Raw genomic sequence first — 20,973 nt, forward strand, 5'->3', positions numbered from 1 at the left:
TACTCCCTCTCTTGGTTTCATGCCCTCACCCACTCCTTTCCTTGGCTCTTCTTGTTCCACTCTTGTTCTTGTGTTACAAGCTTTGCACTCCTGACCCCCCTGCTAGGAAGCCCTTTTCTCCAGGTCTTTCCCCACTGAACCAGTGGGAAAACCCTTCTCTCCTTTAGTTTTCCCATCCAATCTATGGATATATGTTTTATCAATAAGGAACTAAAGATGATTTGCTGGCAACAGAGAGGGATCTAGAGATGATCATACTAAGTGAAGTAAGTTTGGAAAGAGAAAGAAAATATATGCTATTACTTACATGTGGGATCCTAAAAGAAAAATAGATACAAATGGACTTTACAAACAGAAATAGACTCACAGATACAGAAAACAAATTCATGGTTACCAAAAGGGAAGGGGAGGAAGATAGATTGGGAATATGGTATTAATAGATACACACTACTATACATAAAATATATGAACAACAAGGACCTACTGTATATATGGAGCTATACAGTTGCAGGGCTGGTTCTTTCTCTGCTTAGATTGCTGCTTTAATATCTCTCTCCTTTTTGGACAACCTCCACCCCAATCTGAAGTGCCTCAGTCATTCTCCCATCTTGCTTCTTTTTTTAAAAAACAAAATTATTTATTTGGCTATGCTGGGTCTTAGTTGTGGCATGTGGGATCTAGTTCCTGACCAGGGATCAAACCCAGGCCCCCTGCATTGGTAGCGCAGAGTCTTAGGCGCTGGACCACCAGGGAAGTTTCCCTCATCTTGCTTCTTTGCTGGATCTAATGGAGGCTGAATCACTTGGTTCTTGGTTTACTCTATGTCTTGTTCACGCCAGAATGTAAGTCCTATGCAAGCAGGAATTTCCATCTATTTTGTTCACTGATGAATCTGCAAGGTTCAGAACGGTGCCCAACACCAAATAAGTCCTCAATAAATATTGGTTGGGTCAATGAAAGGAGTCTATAGCGTATCTAGAGAGAAACCAAGGAAAGCTTTGTGGAAGAGGTGGCCCTTAGAGTGGAATTTGTGTGTATGAGAGTAAATATGTTAACATTTATGCAAATAGTATATATATATGTAAAGTTTATCATTTGAACCATTTTAAGTTCACAGTTTGGTGGCATTAGATACTTTCACAATGTTGCACAATCATCACCACTCTCCATTTCCAGAACTTTTTCCTCTTTCCAAACTGAAACTTGATACCCATTCCTCCCAGCTCCCTGGCAGCCACCATTCTATTTTCTGTATCTATGAATTTGACTCAGGTATTTTATATAAATGGAATCGTGCAATATTTGTCCTTTATGGTCTAGCTTATTTCACTTAGCATGTTTTCAAGGTTCATACATATAATATGTGCCAGGATGTCCTTCCTTTTGAAGGCTGAGTAATATTCCATTTTGTGTATACATCACAGTCTGTTCATGCATTCATCCACTGATGGACCATGGGTTGTTTCCATCCTTTGGCAATTGTGAATAATGCTGCCAGAAACACAGATGTATAAATATCTGTTTGAGTCCCTGCTTTCAGTTCTTTTAGGTACATATTCAGAGGTGGAATTGCAGGATCAAACAGCAAATCTATCGGAGAAGGAAATGGCAAGCCACTCCAGTATTCTTGGCCTGGAGAATCCCATGGACAGAGGAGCCTGGTGGACAACAGTCCATAGTGTTACAAAGAATCAGACATGACTGAAGCAACTTAGCACAAATGCATGCACGCATGGCAAATCTATGCTTAATTTTTTGAGAAACCATCAAGCACTTATCCACAGTTGCTGCATCATTTTACATTCCTTCTAGCAATGCACAAGTTTCTCCCCATTCTCGTCTACACTTACTATTTTTTGTTTTGGATTACAACCATCCAAATAATTGTGAAGGAGAGTGGAATTTTGACAGACAGAGGGGGGATAAGCCAGGCTTTCAGGCAACAGACGCTTGGAAGGGCTCTGGTATGAGGTGGTTTCAGTCACACAAAGTCTGATGTCATAATCCCATGAGATTCTTTTTAACCTGCAAATAGATCGATTCAGTAGAGCGTTGGAAAGCCTTGCATCCTGGGTACCTTTCGCTGCTGCCAGCGTTCATGTTGGCTCAGGTGTGCTGGAATACCATCAGTTCTCCGTGAGAGAGGGTGAGCCAGGGATAAGGGGACTGACACACAGGAGGTGGGCCGGTCACCCCATCACAATGCCCAAGGACTGTGACCAAAATAGCCAACGTCGTATGGGTCAGGGTTCATCTCACAGACTGCTGTGGTGAGGGACACAGCAGCAAGACTGTCCAGGTGGCAGGGACACTTGGAATTGGCAGGGCTGAAACATCATTATCCTCTTGACAGAAGGAAGGGTAGGTGCTGTTTGCATTGAAGTTGCCCCCCTGTCTGGGAGAGGAGTTGTCTATGCACAAAAAGGAAGGGACATGGGGGCTATTTGAGGTCTGTCAACCACCCTGATGGTCCACGGTCCCCGAATGGAATGGAGCTCAGGGCAGGATGCCATGGGGATGAAATGGAGGAGCCATCCAGAACCTAGAGAGCCAAGTACATGAGACAGATTGGGCTCAGAGAGCTCCCCCAAGCCCAGGCAGAAAGGCCTCCCCACTAAGATATCAGGAATGGGGGGTGATCGGACCCATCCGTGGCTGTTGTCCACCGAGAATGCAGAGCCTCAAAACCTTCACCCTGGATCCCTTCGGTCTCCACTAGAAACATAGTTTGTGCTTCTGCATCAGGATGCCTCTAAGTTCCAGGCCTGACGGTTGCTTTCTCCGGGCTGTTCAGAACGCTGGCTCCTGGGGACCCCGTGCACTGTAGTCATCCCGGCTCTGGGAGCACATTCTGTTTGCATGAGTGCTACAGTCTTGTCTGACTCTTTGCGACCCCCATGGACTGTAGCCTGTCCGGCTCCTCTGTCCATGGGATTCTCCAGGCAACAATACTGGAGTGGGTCGAAATGGGCCAGGGTGGAAACGACATAGCAGAACTTCGCAAATGCTAAAAACTGGAGTTTATTTGCCTCCCCTGCCCAAAAGGAGATTGCTAAACATTTACTAGCACAACACTTGCCTTGCTACCAGATTCACCTCTGCCTGAGGGGTAAATCTGATGTTCTCAACAACTGTGATTCCCTCTGAGTCCTGCTGGAGCCCCCTTGCCCCAGGACCCCTGTCCACCAGCCCATTTATCCCTGCTGCCATCACCAGTGCCTGGCGATTGAGTAATGTGATTGGTTGGTGGAGCTTTAGACTATATTCCCTGCCTGTGGCAGAAGCGGGGCTAACCAGCTTGTCTGTGTCTAGGTCGTCTGCTATGTCAGGCATGGTGTTCCCTGGACAGGTGAGTGTTGTGAGCTTCTGACCGCTGTGACCACCTCAAGATTGGCAGCATTGACAAATAGCCCCAGGGAGGGCCAGGCTCCTTGAAGCTCCCTCTGGTTACCATCCCTGCATGGCGTTCTCTTTTTTTTTTTTAATAAGCAGAAGAAAGTTAAGAGTTTACAATTTTCTGGAGATTCCTTTACTTGCTTAGTGTACATGTATTGGTCACCCTTGGTGTGTTGGGCAATGCATTGGGCTTTGAGGTTGAAGAGATGCCTAAAATTAAGTCCTAATCGAGTATCCTTCACTAAGTCAGTGATAGCACACCATGATAACTGCTGTAGTGAGGGATGTAAAATGTGCCGTAGAAGCAGAAGAACAAGAGTTTAATTGTTGGAAGGTAGAGAGAGATGGGAGGAAGAAATTTGGGGGGAAGGGATTTAATATGGGTTTTGGAGGATGTATAGGAGTTTGCTAGCAGGTGAAGAATACAGCTCATGTTTTTAGCCGGAGATAAGAATATGTGCCAGCCACTTGGAAGAGTCAAAAGCAGTGAGGCTGGGGTAATGGGCATAGAGTTGGGCCAAGGGGGTTGAGATGGTAGAGTCAAGTAGAAGCCAGATCAAGAAGAGCTCCAAATTCCAGGCTCAAAAGTTAACCTTTGTCCTACAAACAATGAGAAGTCATTGAAAGCCTTTAAGTGGAAGAACGATGATGAAATCTCTTGTTTAGTGTTCTCCCTTAACCTTTAGGCCCCTGTGGATTTGGACATATACCAAAGCTCCTACATGATCGACTACAAACCCTATGGGAAACACAAATATGCCAGGGTCACATCAGAACAGGTAAGAAGTCACTCAGTCCTGCCTTCCATTCAATGGCCCACTGAAATCCTCTTCATCCATTTTTATTGTGAGTGTGGACATTGAGGGCACTTACTGAGAACAATGTCTGAAGCCAGGAGATCTAAAGAGGTATTCTGTGTGTATGTGTGTGTACTGTTTTATTTATTTTTTTGGCCATGCCTCAGGGCATGCGGGATCTTCCCAACCAGGAATGGAACCAGTGCCCCCTGCAGTGGGAGGGCAGAGTCTTAGCCACTGGATCACCCGGGAAGTTCATGTGTATTGTTTTCAAATATATACCAAGTATGTCACCCATACGACACATAGTAAATAATAAATATTTACAGTTTAAATAATGTTGATACAGCAGCAGCTAGTAGCTCAGACAGTAAAGCATCTGCCTGCAATGCAGGAGACCTGGGTTCCATCCCTGGGTCAGGAAGATGCCTTGGAGAAGGAAATGGCAACCCACTCCAGTATTCTTGGCCTGGAGAATCCCATGGACAGAGGAGCCTGGTGGGCTACAGTCCATGGGGTCACAAAGAGTCAGACACGACTAAGCAACTAACAAACACAGTGTTGATAAACTCCAATGTACCTATTATCAGTCAGCTTAAAACACAACACTTTAGAGCGCTGCGTGCCCCTCCCTGTTCCCACCCCTCCCCCAACTTCCAGAGGTAATCATTCTTCTGAGATTTGGGTTAAGCAATCCCTTGTGTGTGTGTGGTAGCTCAGACGGTAAAGCGTCTGCCTACAATGCGGGAGACCCAGGTTTAATCCCTGGGTCTCTCCTGGAGAAGGAAATGGCAACCCACTCCAGTATTCTTGCCTGGAAAATCCCATGGACTGAGGATCCTGGTAGGCTATAGTCCATAGTGGCAAAATTCCAGTCTGTGACTTGTCATTTCACTCTTTCACTGAATAAAAATTCTCATTTTAATATAGGTAGATGTATCAGTCTTTTCCTTTTTCATTTGCTCTTTTTATTGTTGCTTAGTTTCTAAGTCCTGTCCAACTCTTTTGAGACCCCATGGACTGTAGCACAACAGGCTCCTCTGTCCATGGGATTCTCCAGGCAAGAATACTGAAGTGGATTGCCATTTCCTTCTACGGGGGATCTTCTTGACCCAGGGATCAAAACTGCGACTCCTACACTACAGGCAGATTCTTTACCACTGAGCCACCTGGGAAACCCTTGCTCTTTTTAAGTCTTATTCAAGACATCTTTTTCTATCTTGAGGTAACCCCACTAAAATTAGTAAGAAGATCTATACAAACAAAGGTGGAACAGTTTCTGAGATTAAATTCTTTAGGAGAAGCAAAGTGCAGACTGAAATAATAATATATATCATTTGTGTACAGATGAAAGGCATCTGGATATACACATATAAGTTTACATGTACATAAAATATTTCTAATAAGACACAGAACACTCTGATGACAGTGGTTGTCCCTAGAGATGGAACCTGAGAAAGAAGGAGGGTAGGAAATAGACTTACTTTTCACTATAAACCCTTTTGTACTATTTCAGTACATCCTTCTGTTGTACATATTACCATTCAAAAACTATTTAATCTCTGGAAAATAAAGAAAAGCATACCCTGTCTCATTTATTTATTTACTTTTAAATTTAATTTTCTTTTTTTGGCCACCTTGCAGTATGTGGGATCTCAGATCTCCAACCAGGGATTGAACCCATGCCCCCTATAGTGGAATCATGGTGTCTTAACCACTGGACTGCCAGGAAAGTCCCAAGTGTGCTCTGTCTTGGAGACTTCCTGGGAAGAAGCTCCATTGTTGCCTCTCTCAGCCCTCTTTTTGTATATGATTTATTTCCACAGCAAGCAAAGCTGGACACCCAACTCCGGGACAAAGAGTTCTACAGACCCACCCCCAGCCCCAACCCCAAGCTAGAAGATGGATACCCTGCCTTCAAAAGACCCCACATGACCGCCAAGGACCTGGGGCAACCTGGCTTCTTCCCACCACAGGACCACGTGGCCCCAGTGGAGGATGAATGTAGGTTCACCAGCATCTGTCCATCTGTGTACCCAGCTTCCCATGCTCTGTACCTGGCCCACGGCGACCCAAACCGGATTCGACAGAGTGCCGACTTCCCCTGTCTTCTGGAGCCTGAGCGCCAGCCTGCCCCAGACGTGGGCAAAGGCTACTTTCTACTGCCCGGCTGTGCCTGCCCTTATCACTGTACGGTCAAGGTTCCCATATTGAACCGATGGGGGCCCTTGATGCCATTTTACCAGTAGGTAGGCTGAGAACACCTCCCAAGGGCCCTGTGGAAATTCCTCCCTCACACAAGGAAATCCCTTGGAGTATGGATCAGAGAACTAAAAATAAAACTCTGGAAAGACAATCCAGTGGCACCAAGACTGTGCTTGTTTGACTTCGCCTGCCTGATTTGACTTGACTCCCTGGCCTGACCTGCGGCACAGCATCCCCGCCATAGAAGGAGGATGGGAGGGAAGGAAGAAGGGAAACTGGTATGTATGAAGGGCTGGAACATGTGTGTTTCAGTATAAGTAAGAACCCTGCTATAAGGAGTCTTACAAAAGGGAAAATAATCATGTTTCCCATAGTCATTGAATGTTGGGTACGATTGTAAACCTTAAAATGCTGTTGGATAACTTTTTACCTCAATGCTCTTAATTCATTCTGCACTCCCACCCTTGTAGCAATCAACAGTAACCATTTAGACGGCTTCATTTCCTATGTTTCTTCTTGCTCAGTAGACCTTGGGGAACACAAATGTGAGAGTCAGTTAGGAAACAGTCTAAGGTGCTGTAACAAAGAGAACCAAAGTACAAAGTCTTGAATAATGTACTAGTTTGTCTCTCATCTAACAGTTTAGAGGTAAGCAGGTGAGAGAAAGGGCATTCTTCGCAGCAGTTTCTAGCTCTGAGTCCCAGGTGACTGCTGTGGAGTCCATTGTGTCCCCCATCCAAACTCATATGATGAAATCCTAACCTTTGACGTGACTGTATTTGGAAACAGGGCCTTTCAGCTCAGTTCAGTCTCTCAGTTGTGTCCGACTCTTTATGACCCCATGGACTTAGGGGGTAATTAAGGTTAAATGAGGTCAGAAGGGTGAAGCCTTAATCTGAAAAGACTGATGGTCTTTAAAAAGAAAAAGAAAAAAGTAAACACACGCACACACAAAGAAAGAGAACTCTACACACACACACACACACACACACACACACAACACACACGCACGCACACACACTCCAAAGAAAGGCTATGTGAAGATGGAGCAAAACGTTAGCCTAGGAGCCGTAAAGAGGTCTCACTGCCAGATCTTAATCTGGGATCCTCCAGCCTCCAGAACTGGAAGAAAGTTAATTTCTGACTGTTGTACTTTGTTATGGCAGCTGAACAGACTCATATAGTGGCTGATACTGTGACTGATAGCTTTCAGTTAGCAGAGAGTTAGAAGCAGGGCTTCCCTGGTGACTCAGTGAGAAAGAATGCACCTACCAATGCGGGAGACCCGGGTTTGATCCCTGGTCCAAGAAGATCCCAGGGCCATAGAGTGGCTAAGCCTGTGAGCCACAACCATTGAGCCCGTGCTCCGGAGCCTGTGTGCTGCAACTGCTGAAGTCCGCATGCCCTAGAGTGGTTCTGCACAATGAGAGAAGCCACCGCAATGAGAAGCCCTTGCAGCACATCAAAGAGTAGCCCCTGCTCACCACAACTAGAGAAAAGTCCTCATAGCAACAAAGACCCAGCAGAGCCAAAAATAAATAAATAAAATAAGTGCACACTTAAAAAAAAAAAAAACAATGTAAGTAAGAAACAACCAGCAGGATTCAGGCAATGTCCCTTTTAGGGGCACAATGCAGAAATTACCCTCTTCACTTCCAGTCTTGTCCTCTTGACCAGAGCTCAGCCACATGGTCCCATCCAACTGCAAGAAAGGCTGGGAAACATAATCTTTGTCCCCGGTGGCCATGCACCCAGCTAAAATCAAGAAGTTAATGTAGAAGGAAAGGTCGGACTTTGGCAGATGATTATCCATTTTTGCCATGACACATGAGAAGGCTTCCCCTTTATAGGATCACACTAAACACTGGTGTTTCTGTAAAGAATCTTGTTAAAATGCAGATTCCAATTCAGTAGGTCAAGGATGGGGACAAGGGACTTCCCTGGTGATCCAGTGGTTAAGACTTCTCCTTCCAATGCAGAGGATGTAGGTTCGATTTCTGGTCGAGGAGCTAAGATCCCACATACCTCGCAGCCTAAAAAACATAGAAAAGAACCAATATTGTAACAAATTCAATAAAAACTTTTAAAATGATCAATGGTCCACATCAAAAAAAAAAAAAAAAAAAAAAGATCAAGGAAAAAAAAAAAGAATGAGGACAAGATTCTGTATTTCCAAACAAGCTCCCAGATGATGCCAGTGCTGCTGGGAGATAGATCACACTTCAGTAGTGATGCTATATACAGTACTCTATCTATTCCTTTGCACACTCCATTACTTATAGATCCAGTTCTTTTTTGTGACAGCCTGATAGTCCACTGAATTGGTAGATTTTGATTTATTATTTTCATATTGGTGGATAGTCATGTTTTTTCCAATTCCCTTTCTACAAATAATGCCACAATAATTATTCCTAAACATATATCCTTACAAGTGGTGCTTTGATTTCTATTAGGCAGAATTGTACAAATGGGATTTCCAGGTCAAACCATATGCGTATGTAGTGTTAATAGATCCTACCAGAACAGCCCCCTTCCTGCCAGCGGTGGGTAAGAGTGCCTCTTTTCCCATCTCCCCACCAGCTTGTGGATATTATGTATCTTTAAAATTTTTGCCAACTTGATAAGATGGAGAATGGTATCTCATCATGTTTTTGTTTTGGCGGTTTTTTTTTTTTGGCCACACCACAAGGCATGTGGGAATTTAGTTCTTGGATTGAAACCAAGTCCCCTGCAGTAGAAGCATGGAGTATTAACTACTGGGTCATCAGAATGTCCCAGCATGGTTTTAATTTAACTTCTAGGAATATATTGAATCTTTTGGCTACTGAATCTAGCCATTGGGTTTCTGAATTGCATGTTTCTCCCTTGAGTTATTTATCTTTTTTCTTATCAATTTATAGGAGCTTTTTGCACATTGGTTGTGATAAACTTTTATCTAGTGCATGCTGCAAATATGTTCACTATTTAGTTTCAAATATAAAAGTTTAAATATGTAATCTGCATATATTTTCTCTGGAATATGTTGCAAAATGAAGAAAGGTGTGAAGAAAAAAAATTAACCACCTGTAATCCCACTGCTCACCGACAACTTCGGTTGACTTTTCGATGCCCAGGGAGTCAAGGTAACTGTTAAATTCTTGTGCAGTGGAACCAGACAAAACCGGAATTTCACCAGTGTGGGGGAGCCAGGCAAAACTGGGGTTCCTGAGTTCACAATTTACCAGTTGAGGAGTATTCTAGAAATTTATTTCATCTCTCTGAACAGTAACTTACTCATCTGTCAGGGGTATTAATAATGCTAATACATTTTGAGTGAACATAACACCTGTGATACAGTCTGTGTTTAATTATATGCACATTTTATATGTTTATATGCATATTTACAAATCTCACACTGAATACATTATTTTACATTCTGCTTGGTCTTGTCGCATTAAGTATACATACTGCTACTCAACCTTAAACCTTCATAAATATTATTGCACGAACGCATACCATAATTAGTATTGTTCAACATCCAAGTTTCCAATGTTGTATTTTCTCTTACAAATAATGCCACAGAATAAACATTTTTCTCCAGTTAGGTAGAAAAAGAAAGACAAAGTTACTGGGTCAAAGTGTATGAATATGTTCTTGATGCATATTACCAAATCACTTATAAAACAGGTATAGTTTTTAAATTTTATTGAAGTTGATTTACCATGTTGTGTTGTACCTCTTAGTCCCATACTCCAATCTCTTGCCCCTCCCCCTTTCCTCTTCTCACAGGTAACCTCTAGTTCGTTCTCTATGTCTGTGGGGGTGTGTGTGTGTGTGTGTATGTGTGTTGCTCAATCATATCCAACTCTGTGACCCCATGGACTATAGCCCACCAGGCTCATCTGTCCATGGGATTTCCCAGGCAAGACTACTGGAGTGGGTCGCCATTTCCTTGTGTGTGTGTGTGTGTCTAACTGAATATATGTATAATGGAATATTAGGCTTCCCTGGAGGCTCTGATGGTAAAGAATCCGCTTGCAATGTAGGAGATCTGGATTTGATCCTTGGGTTGGGAAGATCCCCTGGAAAAGGGAACAACAACCCACTCCAGTATTTTTGCCTGGAGAATTCCATGGACAAAGAAACTACAGTCCATGGAATCACAGAGTCAGACACCACTGAGCAACTTACACTAACCAACTAATAATGGAATATTATTCAGCCATAAAAATGAACAAAAACTTGCCCTTTGCAACAACACAAATGAATCTGGAGGGTAATATGCTTAGTGAAATAAGTCAGACAGAGGAAAGACAGATACTATATGCTTTCACTTATATGTGGAAACTAAAATATAAATGAATAACTATAACAAAAAATTGAACTTACAGGTATTTGTCTCCTCATCAGTTGTAAAATGCTTCCTACCTAGTATGTTCCCTTCTCCCTCACTTGTTATATTCTTTAGTGAATTTCTTTTATCCATGCTGCCTTCCAACATGTCCATAAAAAAGGTATCAAAGAATGAAATTGCACTACTTCTCAGTACTTGTTAATAAATAACATTTTCCCCAGGGTTGTCATGTGAATCAGCTGACTGTTTGAACATATAGTTTCTTCCACAAAATGACTTAGTTGAGGTGAAAACATGAATAATAATGTGTTCTTTATTTCTTTTTTTTTTTTAATGTCTCCCTCTCTCTTTACATGTTTCTTTTTTGAAATATTTATTTTTGACTGTGCTGGGACTTCATTGCTGGGCACAGGCTTCCTCTAGTTGCTGCCAGCAGGGGCTACTCTCTAGTTGTGGTGCTCGGGCTTCTCAATGCGGCGGCTTCTCTCCTTGTGGTGCATGGGCTTGGTTGTTCCCAGGCACGTGGGATCTTCCCAGCCCAGCGATCCAACCCAGTGTCGCTTCCATTGCAAGGTAGATTCCTAAACACTGGACCACCACGGAAGCCCCCTTTCAGGGGTTCTTAATCTGAGGTGTTCAGGAGGTCCTAGGCTTCATCATAGCCTTACAAGGGGTGTGACTGGCTCTGCTTAAGTTAGACAATTGACCATCCAGACGTGCCTGGACAGCTCCAGGACTGGACGGGGCAAGAAGACTAGCTGAGCCGTGGGTCACGCGGAGCAGGACAGGCCAGCGGAGGGGGATCCCAGGAGGGATCCGCTCAAAAGAGGAGGATGAGACCCCAACACGCTGCATATGAGGCACTAGCTCCACGTTCTCAAGGTCTGAAGGCTGATAAATTGGGCTTTCTCTGAGCAACAGCCACTAAAGTCCCAAGTTTCTGCCTCAGATATCTGACTTGGTTCTCCCTGAGGACGCCGCTGCAGAAGAGTCCTCTGTTGGCACAGGAGCGCCCCCTGCAGTTTCTCATTGTATTACCCCAGAGGAACCTATGAAAAAAAGGTCGGATTATTTCTCATCTCCCTGAAAGAACCAGCCCTTTGGGGTCGTCACTGCAAAGGCGCTTCATATGTGGCATCAACCTTTCCAACCCCACCTCCCTGCCTTCCCTACACACACACACACACACACACACACACACACACACACACACACATTTCACACCTCTGTGCTTTGCACTTGCTGCTTCTGTCTGCTAGAAAGTCCTTTTGCTTTCTCCCAACTGCATTATCACCTCCTCCAAAGAGCCTGCCTTGATATTCTCCTGCCCCCAGCAGTTTGGGTTCCTAGGTCCTTTCATTATTCCATTCTTTATAAGGATGCTCTGAGGGTTACAGGAGTCAGTGTTAGAGCCTGGCAAACAGTGAAGGCTCGATAAGATATTTTTAATTTTAATTTTTATTATCTTTAGAATTATTAGGGCTTCCCTGGTGGTTCAGACAATACAGAATCTGCCTGCAACGCAGGAGACCTGAGTTCAATCCCTGGGTCGGGAAGATCTGCTGGAGAAGGGAATGGCAACCCACTCCAGTATTCTTGCCTGGAGAATGCCATGGACAGAGGAGCCTGGCAGGCTACAGTCTATGGGGTGGCAAAGAGTTGGACACGACTGAGCAACTAACATTTAAAATTATTACTGTTTTATTTATCTTGGTGGCTCCTGAGACCTGGCACATAGCAGGTGCTGGATAAACACCGAAGGAATGAATGGCAGAGGACAGGCTTTCCAAGGGGAGATACAGAAAGGAGGTGCCAGGCCTGACCTCCAGGCATTTCTGTAGCTGCTCTCCACACTCTGGCCTCCAGCTGCATCAGGCTCCAGACAAGGTGGTCTGTCCAACTTCAGCCAGGGAAGCTCTCTGCACCTGGCCATGTCGAGTGAAATTACCTGGGCAGACATTCTCGAAGATGGTCCACACCTTTGCTCACTGAATTCTACTCTCTACCAATCAGAGTCATCTTTGGGAAAAGCAGGATGGTGAGAACTTCAAATAAAGTTTGTCAACTCCCCCCCACCCCCCCCAATCTCCCTGGCCCCATGCCTTCCTAGTCCTGACCCTAGCCTAGACTGTTTGATCAGTGGATCCAGGAGAAGCCTGCTATGGCCAACAGACATGGCAATTTTCTCAGCAGAAGGCTTTTAGCTCCATGCCTGGTTATTCCTGCAGCAGAACATGGCTGGATACTAGTAGCCACCCCATCTATCTTCATTGCTCTCCATGTTTAGAGCTCCCTGAGGTCCCCCGGCATATGAGTAGAGCACAGAACAGGGAGCAGGGACTGTGCAGGGGACCCATGTGCCAACCCCGGTGTCAGGCCAGGCACATGCCTCATGAAATACCCATCATAACCACTGAGGAGATAATCTACCCCTCACTCTGCTTTATAGCCGAGGAACCTGAAGGATCATGTGACTTAGCCAAATGTCACAGGATTTAAAGCTTGGCTTCTTTCTTTCATGAAATCTCATTTCCATGAAAACCTTCAGTTTTCTTATCTGTAAAATGAGGATAATTATACCCATCTTACAAGGTACAAATGTTCACGTTAGCTGCTCAGTCATGTCTGACTCTTCTGTGACCCCATGGACTATAGCCCGCCAGGCTATGGAATTCTCCAGGCAAGAATACTGGAATGGGTTGCCATTTCCTTCTCCAGGGGATCTCTCCGGCCTAGGTATCAAACCAGGGTCCCTGCATTGCCGGTGGATTATTTACCATCTAAACCAGTACATGATAACACAGGGAACAATACTCAGTACCTTATAATAATCTATAGGGGAAAAGAATCTGAAACAGGAGATATATATATATATATATATATATAAAAGTGAATATATATATATATATATAAGTGAATATATATATATATATATAAGTGAATCACTCTGCTGTACACCTTAAACTAACACAACATTGTAAATCAACTATATCTCAATTTTAAAAAAAGAGGTGTACTTAAAAGAAAATAAAAAGAATGTACATGAATGGATATTTTAAATTTTTGGTAAATGTTAATAAAGTGTTTTGCTTCATTTGCTTAAGACATGACACATGCACTGAGTTCCCTGCCCCCACCATGATGTCAACCTGATGGGATGTTTTTGTCATTCCTTGGCCTGGGGTGGGGCCTTGATGATGAGCCTGCAGAAACAGGACCAGGAGGCTTCTGTGAGATAATACGAACAGCCTTTACATGTGTATATTCTTCAGCGTTTACAAAACACAATCACAGATGCTATCTCCCAAGATGTTCATTTCATCTCTGTGACTTAGGAATTCTTAGCCCCATTTCACGGAAGGGTAAGTACCTAAGGCAGGGTGGGGCTGCAGACCTCAGGCTTGTACTGCCGTGTGCCCTCTTCTGGATCCACTGCAGACTGGAAACTCTGAAGTCACGCCTAGCAGGCAATACTATCTGAGCGCCTTGATAAAATGCTGATTCCTCAGCCCCACCAGGTGTGGGTGGAAAGTCACTAGGTCTGGAGCAAATGTCAAGCATCTGCATTTGTATCCAGTTTACCTAGAGATTGGCTCCCTGGTGCTGCAAGAAGCAGCAGAAGAGAATGCCGAGTTCCTGGAAGTCTTGACAAGATCAGCCAGTAGTAAATCTCTGATGGAGCTAAATCACAGGAGACAGCATGGAGGGGGTGGGAGTGGATCAGAGTAGCATCTCTTTTTTTTGACTGAGACACACTGGCTTATGGGATCTTCCTTCCCTGATCAGGGATTAAACCTGGACCCTTTGCCATGAGGGCTTCCCTTAGTGACTCAGCAGCAACCCGCTCCAGTATTATTGCCTGGGAAATCCCATGGACAGAGGAGCCTGGTGGATTACAGTCCATGGAGTCATAAAAGAGTCAGACACTACTTACAAACTAAACAACAAACAACAGCAATAACCTTGGCAGAGAAAGCCCCAAGTCCTAACCACTGGACTGTCAGGGAATTTCAACACCTATTTAAATGTCTCAAGAGTGTTTTGGCCATGCAACAAGCCAGAATGTGTGCATTAATTCCCAAACATCTCCCTTGTGGCTCAGCTGGTAAAGAATCCACCTGCAACGTGGGAGACCTGGGATCCATCCCTGGGTTGGGAAGATCCCCTGGATAAGGGAAAGGCTACCCACTCCAGTATTCTGGCCTGGAGAATTCCATGGACTGTGCAGTCATGGGGTCACAAAGAGTCCGACACAACTGAGTAACTTTCACTTTCAAAACTTGTGTATATGTATGTGTGTGTATATATATGTATGTATATGTTTCACTTTTAAGAAGTACTTGGAATAGTCAAACCCATAGAGACAGAAAGAAGAATGGTGATTGCCCAGGGATGGGAGGAGGTGGGAAGGTGATGATGTAAAAGTTCTGGAGGGGGATAGATGATGGTTACACAAAAGTCTGAATATACTCAGTGCTACTGAACTATACACTTAAATGTGGTTGGAATGGTATATTTTATGTTATGTGTATATTTTATCACACACAAAATATATAAATATGTGTGTGTGTTAAGTCACTTCAGTCACGTCTGGCTCCTCATGTCTGGCCACCAGTCTCCTCTGACCATGGGATTCTCCAGGCAAGAATATTGGAGTGGTTTGCCATGTCCTCCTCCAGGGGATCTTCCTGACTCAGGGATTGAACCCACATCACTTTATGTTTCCTGCATTGGCAGGTAGGTTCTTTACCACCAGTGCCACCTGGGAGGCCTATATATATGTATACACATTTAGAACACAAATGAAAAAAGCATCTGAGTCCCTTACATACCAAAAAAAAAAAGGCCAACAATGCAGGAGAAAAATTATTTTTGAATTCAACTCTTTACTTGTTTGCAAATATTTGTTTAACAGTATATGCCAGGCACAAGTCTAAGGACTGGGAATATAGCAAGAACAGTAAGACACAGCAAGAACAGTAAGACAAGGAGATTCCATACCAATTGGAAAAATGATAATAAACCAAAAAGGAAAGCAAGAAGGCTGAGCACTGAAGAACTGATGCTTTCGAACTGTGGTGCTGAAGTAGACTCTTGAAAGTCCCTTGGACAGCAAGGAGATCAAACTAGTCAATCCTAAAGGAAATCAACCCTGAATATTTATTGGAAGGACTGATGCTGAAGCTAAAGCTCCAATCCTTTGGCCACCTGATGCAAAAAGCTGACTCATTGGAAAAGACCTTGATACTGGGAAAGACTGAGAGCAGGAGGAGAAGGGGGCTTCAGAGGATAAGATGGTTGGATGGCATCACTGACTCAATGGACATGAGTTTGAGCAAGCTCCCGGAGTTGGTGATGGACAGGGAAGCCTGGTGTGCTGCAGTTCATTGAGGTTGCATGGAGTCGGACATGACTTAGCGACTGACCAACAATAGGAGATGTTGGTAGAATTAACTATGGCCCAGTTATTTATGCTACTTGTAGGTGGCTACTCATAATTTCAATCTTCTCTCCACACTATCATACTGAGGCTAGGCTACTGGAAGAATGCTGAAATAAATGGAAAACCTCACCCACATCTATCTCAAACGTTAATTTGCTTATGAATCATTTGGGGGCTCCAGTTAAAGTGTGGATTCTGAACCAGCCAGTCTGAGGTGTTGGACCTGAGATTCTGCATTTCTGCCCACACTCCTGGGCCAGCAGTTTCACTATGACTGTTGAGGCTTGTGGTTCCCAGGCTTGGTTGTATTTGGGAATCACCCGGGAGCTTAAAAAAAAAGCCTGATGTCTGGACCTCACAGACAGAGAGTGCAGGTTTTTAAGGCTGGAGTGTGGCCGGGGGTTACTGGAATTTTTAAAGGTCCCAGTATCCTAACCTGCTGCAGAGATGGAAAAGCAGAGCTTTAAAAATCATCCAGGGAGCTTTTTTTTTTTTTAATGTAGGTTCCCAGGTGGCTCAGTGGTGAAGAATCTGCTTGCCAAAGCAGGAGAGGCGGGTTCCATACCTGGGATGGGAAGATCCCCTGGAGGAGGGCATGGCAACCCAATCCAGTGTTCTTGTCTGCAGAATCCCAGGGACAGAGGAGTCCATGGGGTCGCAAAGAATCGACAAGGCTTAGGGACTAAACAACAACATGTTCTAGGATAACCATTCCTAAAGCCTTTGATTCTTTAAGCCTTGGAAAAGGTTCCCAAATAAATGTGCGTTTTAGCAGGAACCCCTAGAGACTCCACTGCCCATGAACCGCGTTCACGCGGGAGCGCTCCCCCTCCCCCCGCTCCAAACGATGCCCAAGGCCAGCGATTATCTGAATCAGATACAGCGGGTTTGGACTCCAGGCTCATTCAATAGCTGCATAATTGCATATAAATCACCTTAAAACAAAGCAAAACAAAACCTTATTTGCCTTTCCCACTAAGGTTAATACAGTGTGTGGCTATTTCTGAAGAATAGATTCCACAAGGGGAATTTCTGTATCAAGAAGAATTTCTTTGCAAATTTCAACAGATACCAAAATTCATTCAAATGCATTCCTCTTTGCATTCCTAACACTGTGGAGAATTCTTTTTTTTTTAATCACACATGCACCCCCACAGGTAAATCTTTCAAATTCTTGCCATCGACGGGTGGAAAAATGGGATCCCCGTTGTTGCTTTCTTTCGTCTTTCCCTGTTGAGCAGCGAGGTTGAGTTCTCTTCATTCATATATTTATTTTAAACTATTTACAATCCTCCTGGTGTGCCTGATTATCCCTATTGTGGGTAAATCCTTCGACTTAGTTTTCCTTTCCTCCGCTATAGAATGGTGGCAATACTATCTCCCAAGGCGGTTGTGAAGATTAGAAGGGATCACATGAATATACAGTGCTTAGTATAGGAGTGGATGTACAGTAGGCGTTCCAGAAATGTTTGCCTTTGAAACTCGCGCAGGAGCCCACCTTACTGCGGCCAGCAGGTCTGAGTCCCAGGCAGGTTCATTCCACCCGAGGGAGCGGAGAGGGAAAGAGGGCTGGAGGTGGGAGGTGATTAACAACGCGGAGGTACCAGCTCCTCCGCGCAGCGCGCACCATTCGCGCAGCGTCCGCGCTCCATCACATCCCCACTGAAGTGCCCTCTGTCCAGTTCGCCTTCCTGCATCTGCTCCGCAAAGGGACAAGCCACTGGGCCGACTAGGTACCACCCAGTCAAACCCCACGGCCTTCCCTCGGTGTCTTATCGCCCCCACGTGGTCGATCGGAGCTCTCTTCCTCCGCCACCAGTCTTTGCACCAATAACAATTCCTGGCGCCGCTCCCGGCTGCGCAGGAGCCAGACCTCAGACCGCGGGCCAGAGAATAGGAGTCTCATCCACATACCTTTGGTCTCCAAACCCTCTGGCCACCCTGCGGCCGGGCTCCCCGCGGAGTCACACCGAGGAAGATTCTCAGGCTGCCCTGTTGACCTGAAGCTTAGGGTCAAAGTTCTGAAAGAAAGGGGGAATTTTCAGCACCACCCCCCACCTGCCTGGCCCCACAGGGCTGCCCCACACGGCAGCCCCACACCCCTCGGCTAACAAAGGGCGTCTCTTGATTACTTTAATAATAACCACACTTTCACCTTAACCTAACATTATCCTCGTAACATCAACTGTCAGCCTCTGGTCTTTGTCATATGTATATTCAATGTCTGTAGTTTTGCAGAAACTATATGAAATTTATAAGCTATATATTTTACTTTGGAATCTTTCCTGCTTTCATCTCTTGTTTCCTTCCTTTCTACTCCTTGAGGGTAGCTAACAGCCAGGGGTTCTTTCTCTACCTTCCCTTCCCCCCTCATCAGGTAATCGTAGATTTGCATATATGCACGTTTGTGTGACTCTTTAACTCAAATTATGTCACTTAATCCTCATAGTAACTCTGCAAAAAATTATGCCCATTTTATTCGTTTATTTTTGACTGTGCTTGGTCTTTGTTGCTGCTCGGGCTTTTCTCTAGTTGCGGGCAACAAGTTGGGATCAGTGTTCATTGCAGTGTGTGGGTTTCTCATTGCAGTGGGTTCTCTTGTTGTGGAGCATGGACTCTCCGGCACTCTGGCTTCAGTAGTTGCAGCGTGCAGGCTTGGTTGCTCTTTGGCAACTGGGATCTTCCCAAATTAGGGACTGAACCCTTGTCTCTTGGCAGGTAGATTCTTTTCCACTGAGACACCAGGGAGACCCTACTTGTTTACTTCTGTTGTTTTATTTTTTGGCTGTGCCGCAGGGCATGGGGGATCCTAGTTCCCAGATCAGGGATGGAACCCGAGCTCCCTGCATTGGCCGGGGGGAGTCTTAATCACTGGACCACCAGGGAAGTCCCAAATTATACCCATTTTCGAGTTGAGGAAACTGAGGTTATGATTTTGTTTTCATTTCTATTTATTGAGTGCTTACTACTTGTAGGATTCTGTGCTAAACATTATATATCTTATCCCCTTGATCTTCAAAACCTGTTACTTGCAGTTGTAGAAACAGATTAGAGACCTCAAGGAAAATTATAATAAACAAGTAAATAGTAATACGGCTGATTGTGACTACAAAGCAGTCTCTTTTGTTACCTGTCACTCTTTGAAATCGCCCTCTGGATTGAAGGAAATTCAGAGAAGTGAAATTAGGGGTAGTGGGATGATAAGTGGATTATTACAAACTTCCTGTTATGTGACTGTTGTTATTTTAACAGTGATGTTGGTTCTTTATGGATAAAACTGCCATGAAAATATCTGAGTTGCTGAGGGCCCAGCAGAATTAAATGAGACCATATCACGTCTGTCTGAACTATAAAGAGCAGAATACAAAGATGACATCAATTAAAATAGTGGAAATAGTGGAAAGTTTGCTGGTTTCCTTTTTCTTGTTTTATTAATTGATTGTTATTATTTGATATTTTATAATTTTATTTTTATTTACTTGTTTAGTTTTGGCTGTGCTCTGTCTTCATTGCTGTAAAGACTTTTCTCTAGTTGTGGTGAGCGGGGGCTGCTCTCCAGTTTCCGTGCGCGGACTTCTCATTGTGGTGGTTTGTTTCTCTTGTTGCCCAGCACGGGCTCTGGGGCTCACAGGCTTCAGTAGCTTCTGCTCCCAGGCTCTAGAGCACAGGCTCAGCCGTTGTGGTGCATGGCCTTAGTTGCTCCGTGGCATGTGGAATCCTCCCAGACCAGGGATCGGACCCATGTCCCCTGCATTGGCAGTCGAATTGTTTATCACTGAGCCACCAGGGAAGCCCTTGGATATTGTTAATCCTGAAAATAGTGCATCTGTTGGAAGAGATCAAACAATGGGTGAGATGAAGATTGGAGTTAGTAATCTCTTCCCTTGACCCTCCTCCCCTACTCCTCCCTCCTGAGGTAACCAGTGTGGCGTTTGGTGTAGATACTTCTAAACTTTATCCCGATGAAAATATTCCATTTAAACAGATATAGAAGCCATTCCATTTGGCTGCAATCACCCTACTCACACTCCTCTGCAACCTGGAGATTTGTCGCTTATCTGCTTCACAGACATTTAATCATTCCATCTAGGCTGCTGACTCATTTGCAACATATCAGAGTACAAATGTATCTTCATCTATTCAGCCATTAGTCTGAGTATTTCTTCAAAAGATCCTTTTGAAGAAAGAACACCCTTTCTTTCCCCTTCATTACTTCTCAGTATCAAAACCTCTCCCTGCAACTGGGCAAATTTGTGACCTTTCTGGCGAGTGCAAATTTCCTCTGTCTCCTGAAAGCACCTGAGTTCTGACTGGTGAACTCTACCTTGTCTGGGCTCCTCTTCCTACCCATGCTCTTGCTGCTAGCAACAAAGCAGATGCCAAGGTTGAGCTGATCCCAACCTTGCTGTTATCCTTCCTGACATATTCTCTGAGTGAGCTCTTGCTGTTCAATAGCTCAGTCATGTCCGACTCTTTGCGACCCCATGGACTGCATCACACCAGGCTTCCCTGTCCATCAACGTCTCCCAGAGTTTGCTCATTTCGTGTTCATTGAGTTGATGATGTCATCCAACCATCTCATCTTCTGTCACCCCCTTCTCCTCCAGCCCTCAATCTTTCCCAGCATCAGGGTCTTTTCCAATAAGTCGGCTCTTTGCATCTGGTGGCCAAAGGATTGGCACTTCAGCTTCAGCATCAGTCTTTCCAATGAATATTCAGGGTTGATTTCCTTTAGGATGGACTGGTTTGATCTCCTTGCAGTCCATGAAACAGTAAGGAAAGAGTGAGTTCTGAAAGTC

General features: G+C 44.5%; 1 protein-coding gene across 1 annotated transcript; it reads left to right on the forward strand.

The window, feature by feature from the left end:
- The first annotated feature begins 3,322 nt into the window (after positions 1 to 3,322).
- SPMIP9 (sperm microtubule inner protein 9) lies at positions 3,323 to 6,442 on the forward strand. Its single transcript, XM_061156277.1, has 3 exons — positions 3,323 to 3,349; positions 4,083 to 4,175; positions 6,020 to 6,442. The coding sequence occupies exons 1-3, from the start codon at positions 3,323 to 3,325 to the stop codon at positions 6,440 to 6,442; spliced, it is 543 nt and encodes a 180-aa protein (XP_061012260.1).
- Positions 6,443 to 20,973: the final 14,531 nt, after the last annotated feature.

This window comes from Dama dama, chromosome 11 (genome assembly GCF_033118175.1).
Source record: "Dama dama isolate Ldn47 chromosome 11, ASM3311817v1, whole genome shotgun sequence".
Lineage (NCBI taxonomy): Eukaryota > Metazoa > Chordata > Mammalia > Artiodactyla > Cervidae > Dama > Dama dama.

Coding starts and splice junctions, on each gene's coding strand:
- SPMIP9 (XM_061156277.1), top strand. CDS start 3,323: ATGTCAGGCATGGTGTTCCCTGGACAG. Junction 3,350..4,082: donor GCATGGTGTTCCCTGGACAG/GTGAGTGTTGTG, acceptor CTTAACCTTTAG/GCCCCTGTGGATTTGGACAT. Junction 4,176..6,019: donor CCAGGGTCACATCAGAACAG/GTAAGAAGTCAC, acceptor TTATTTCCACAG/CAAGCAAAGCTGGACACCCA.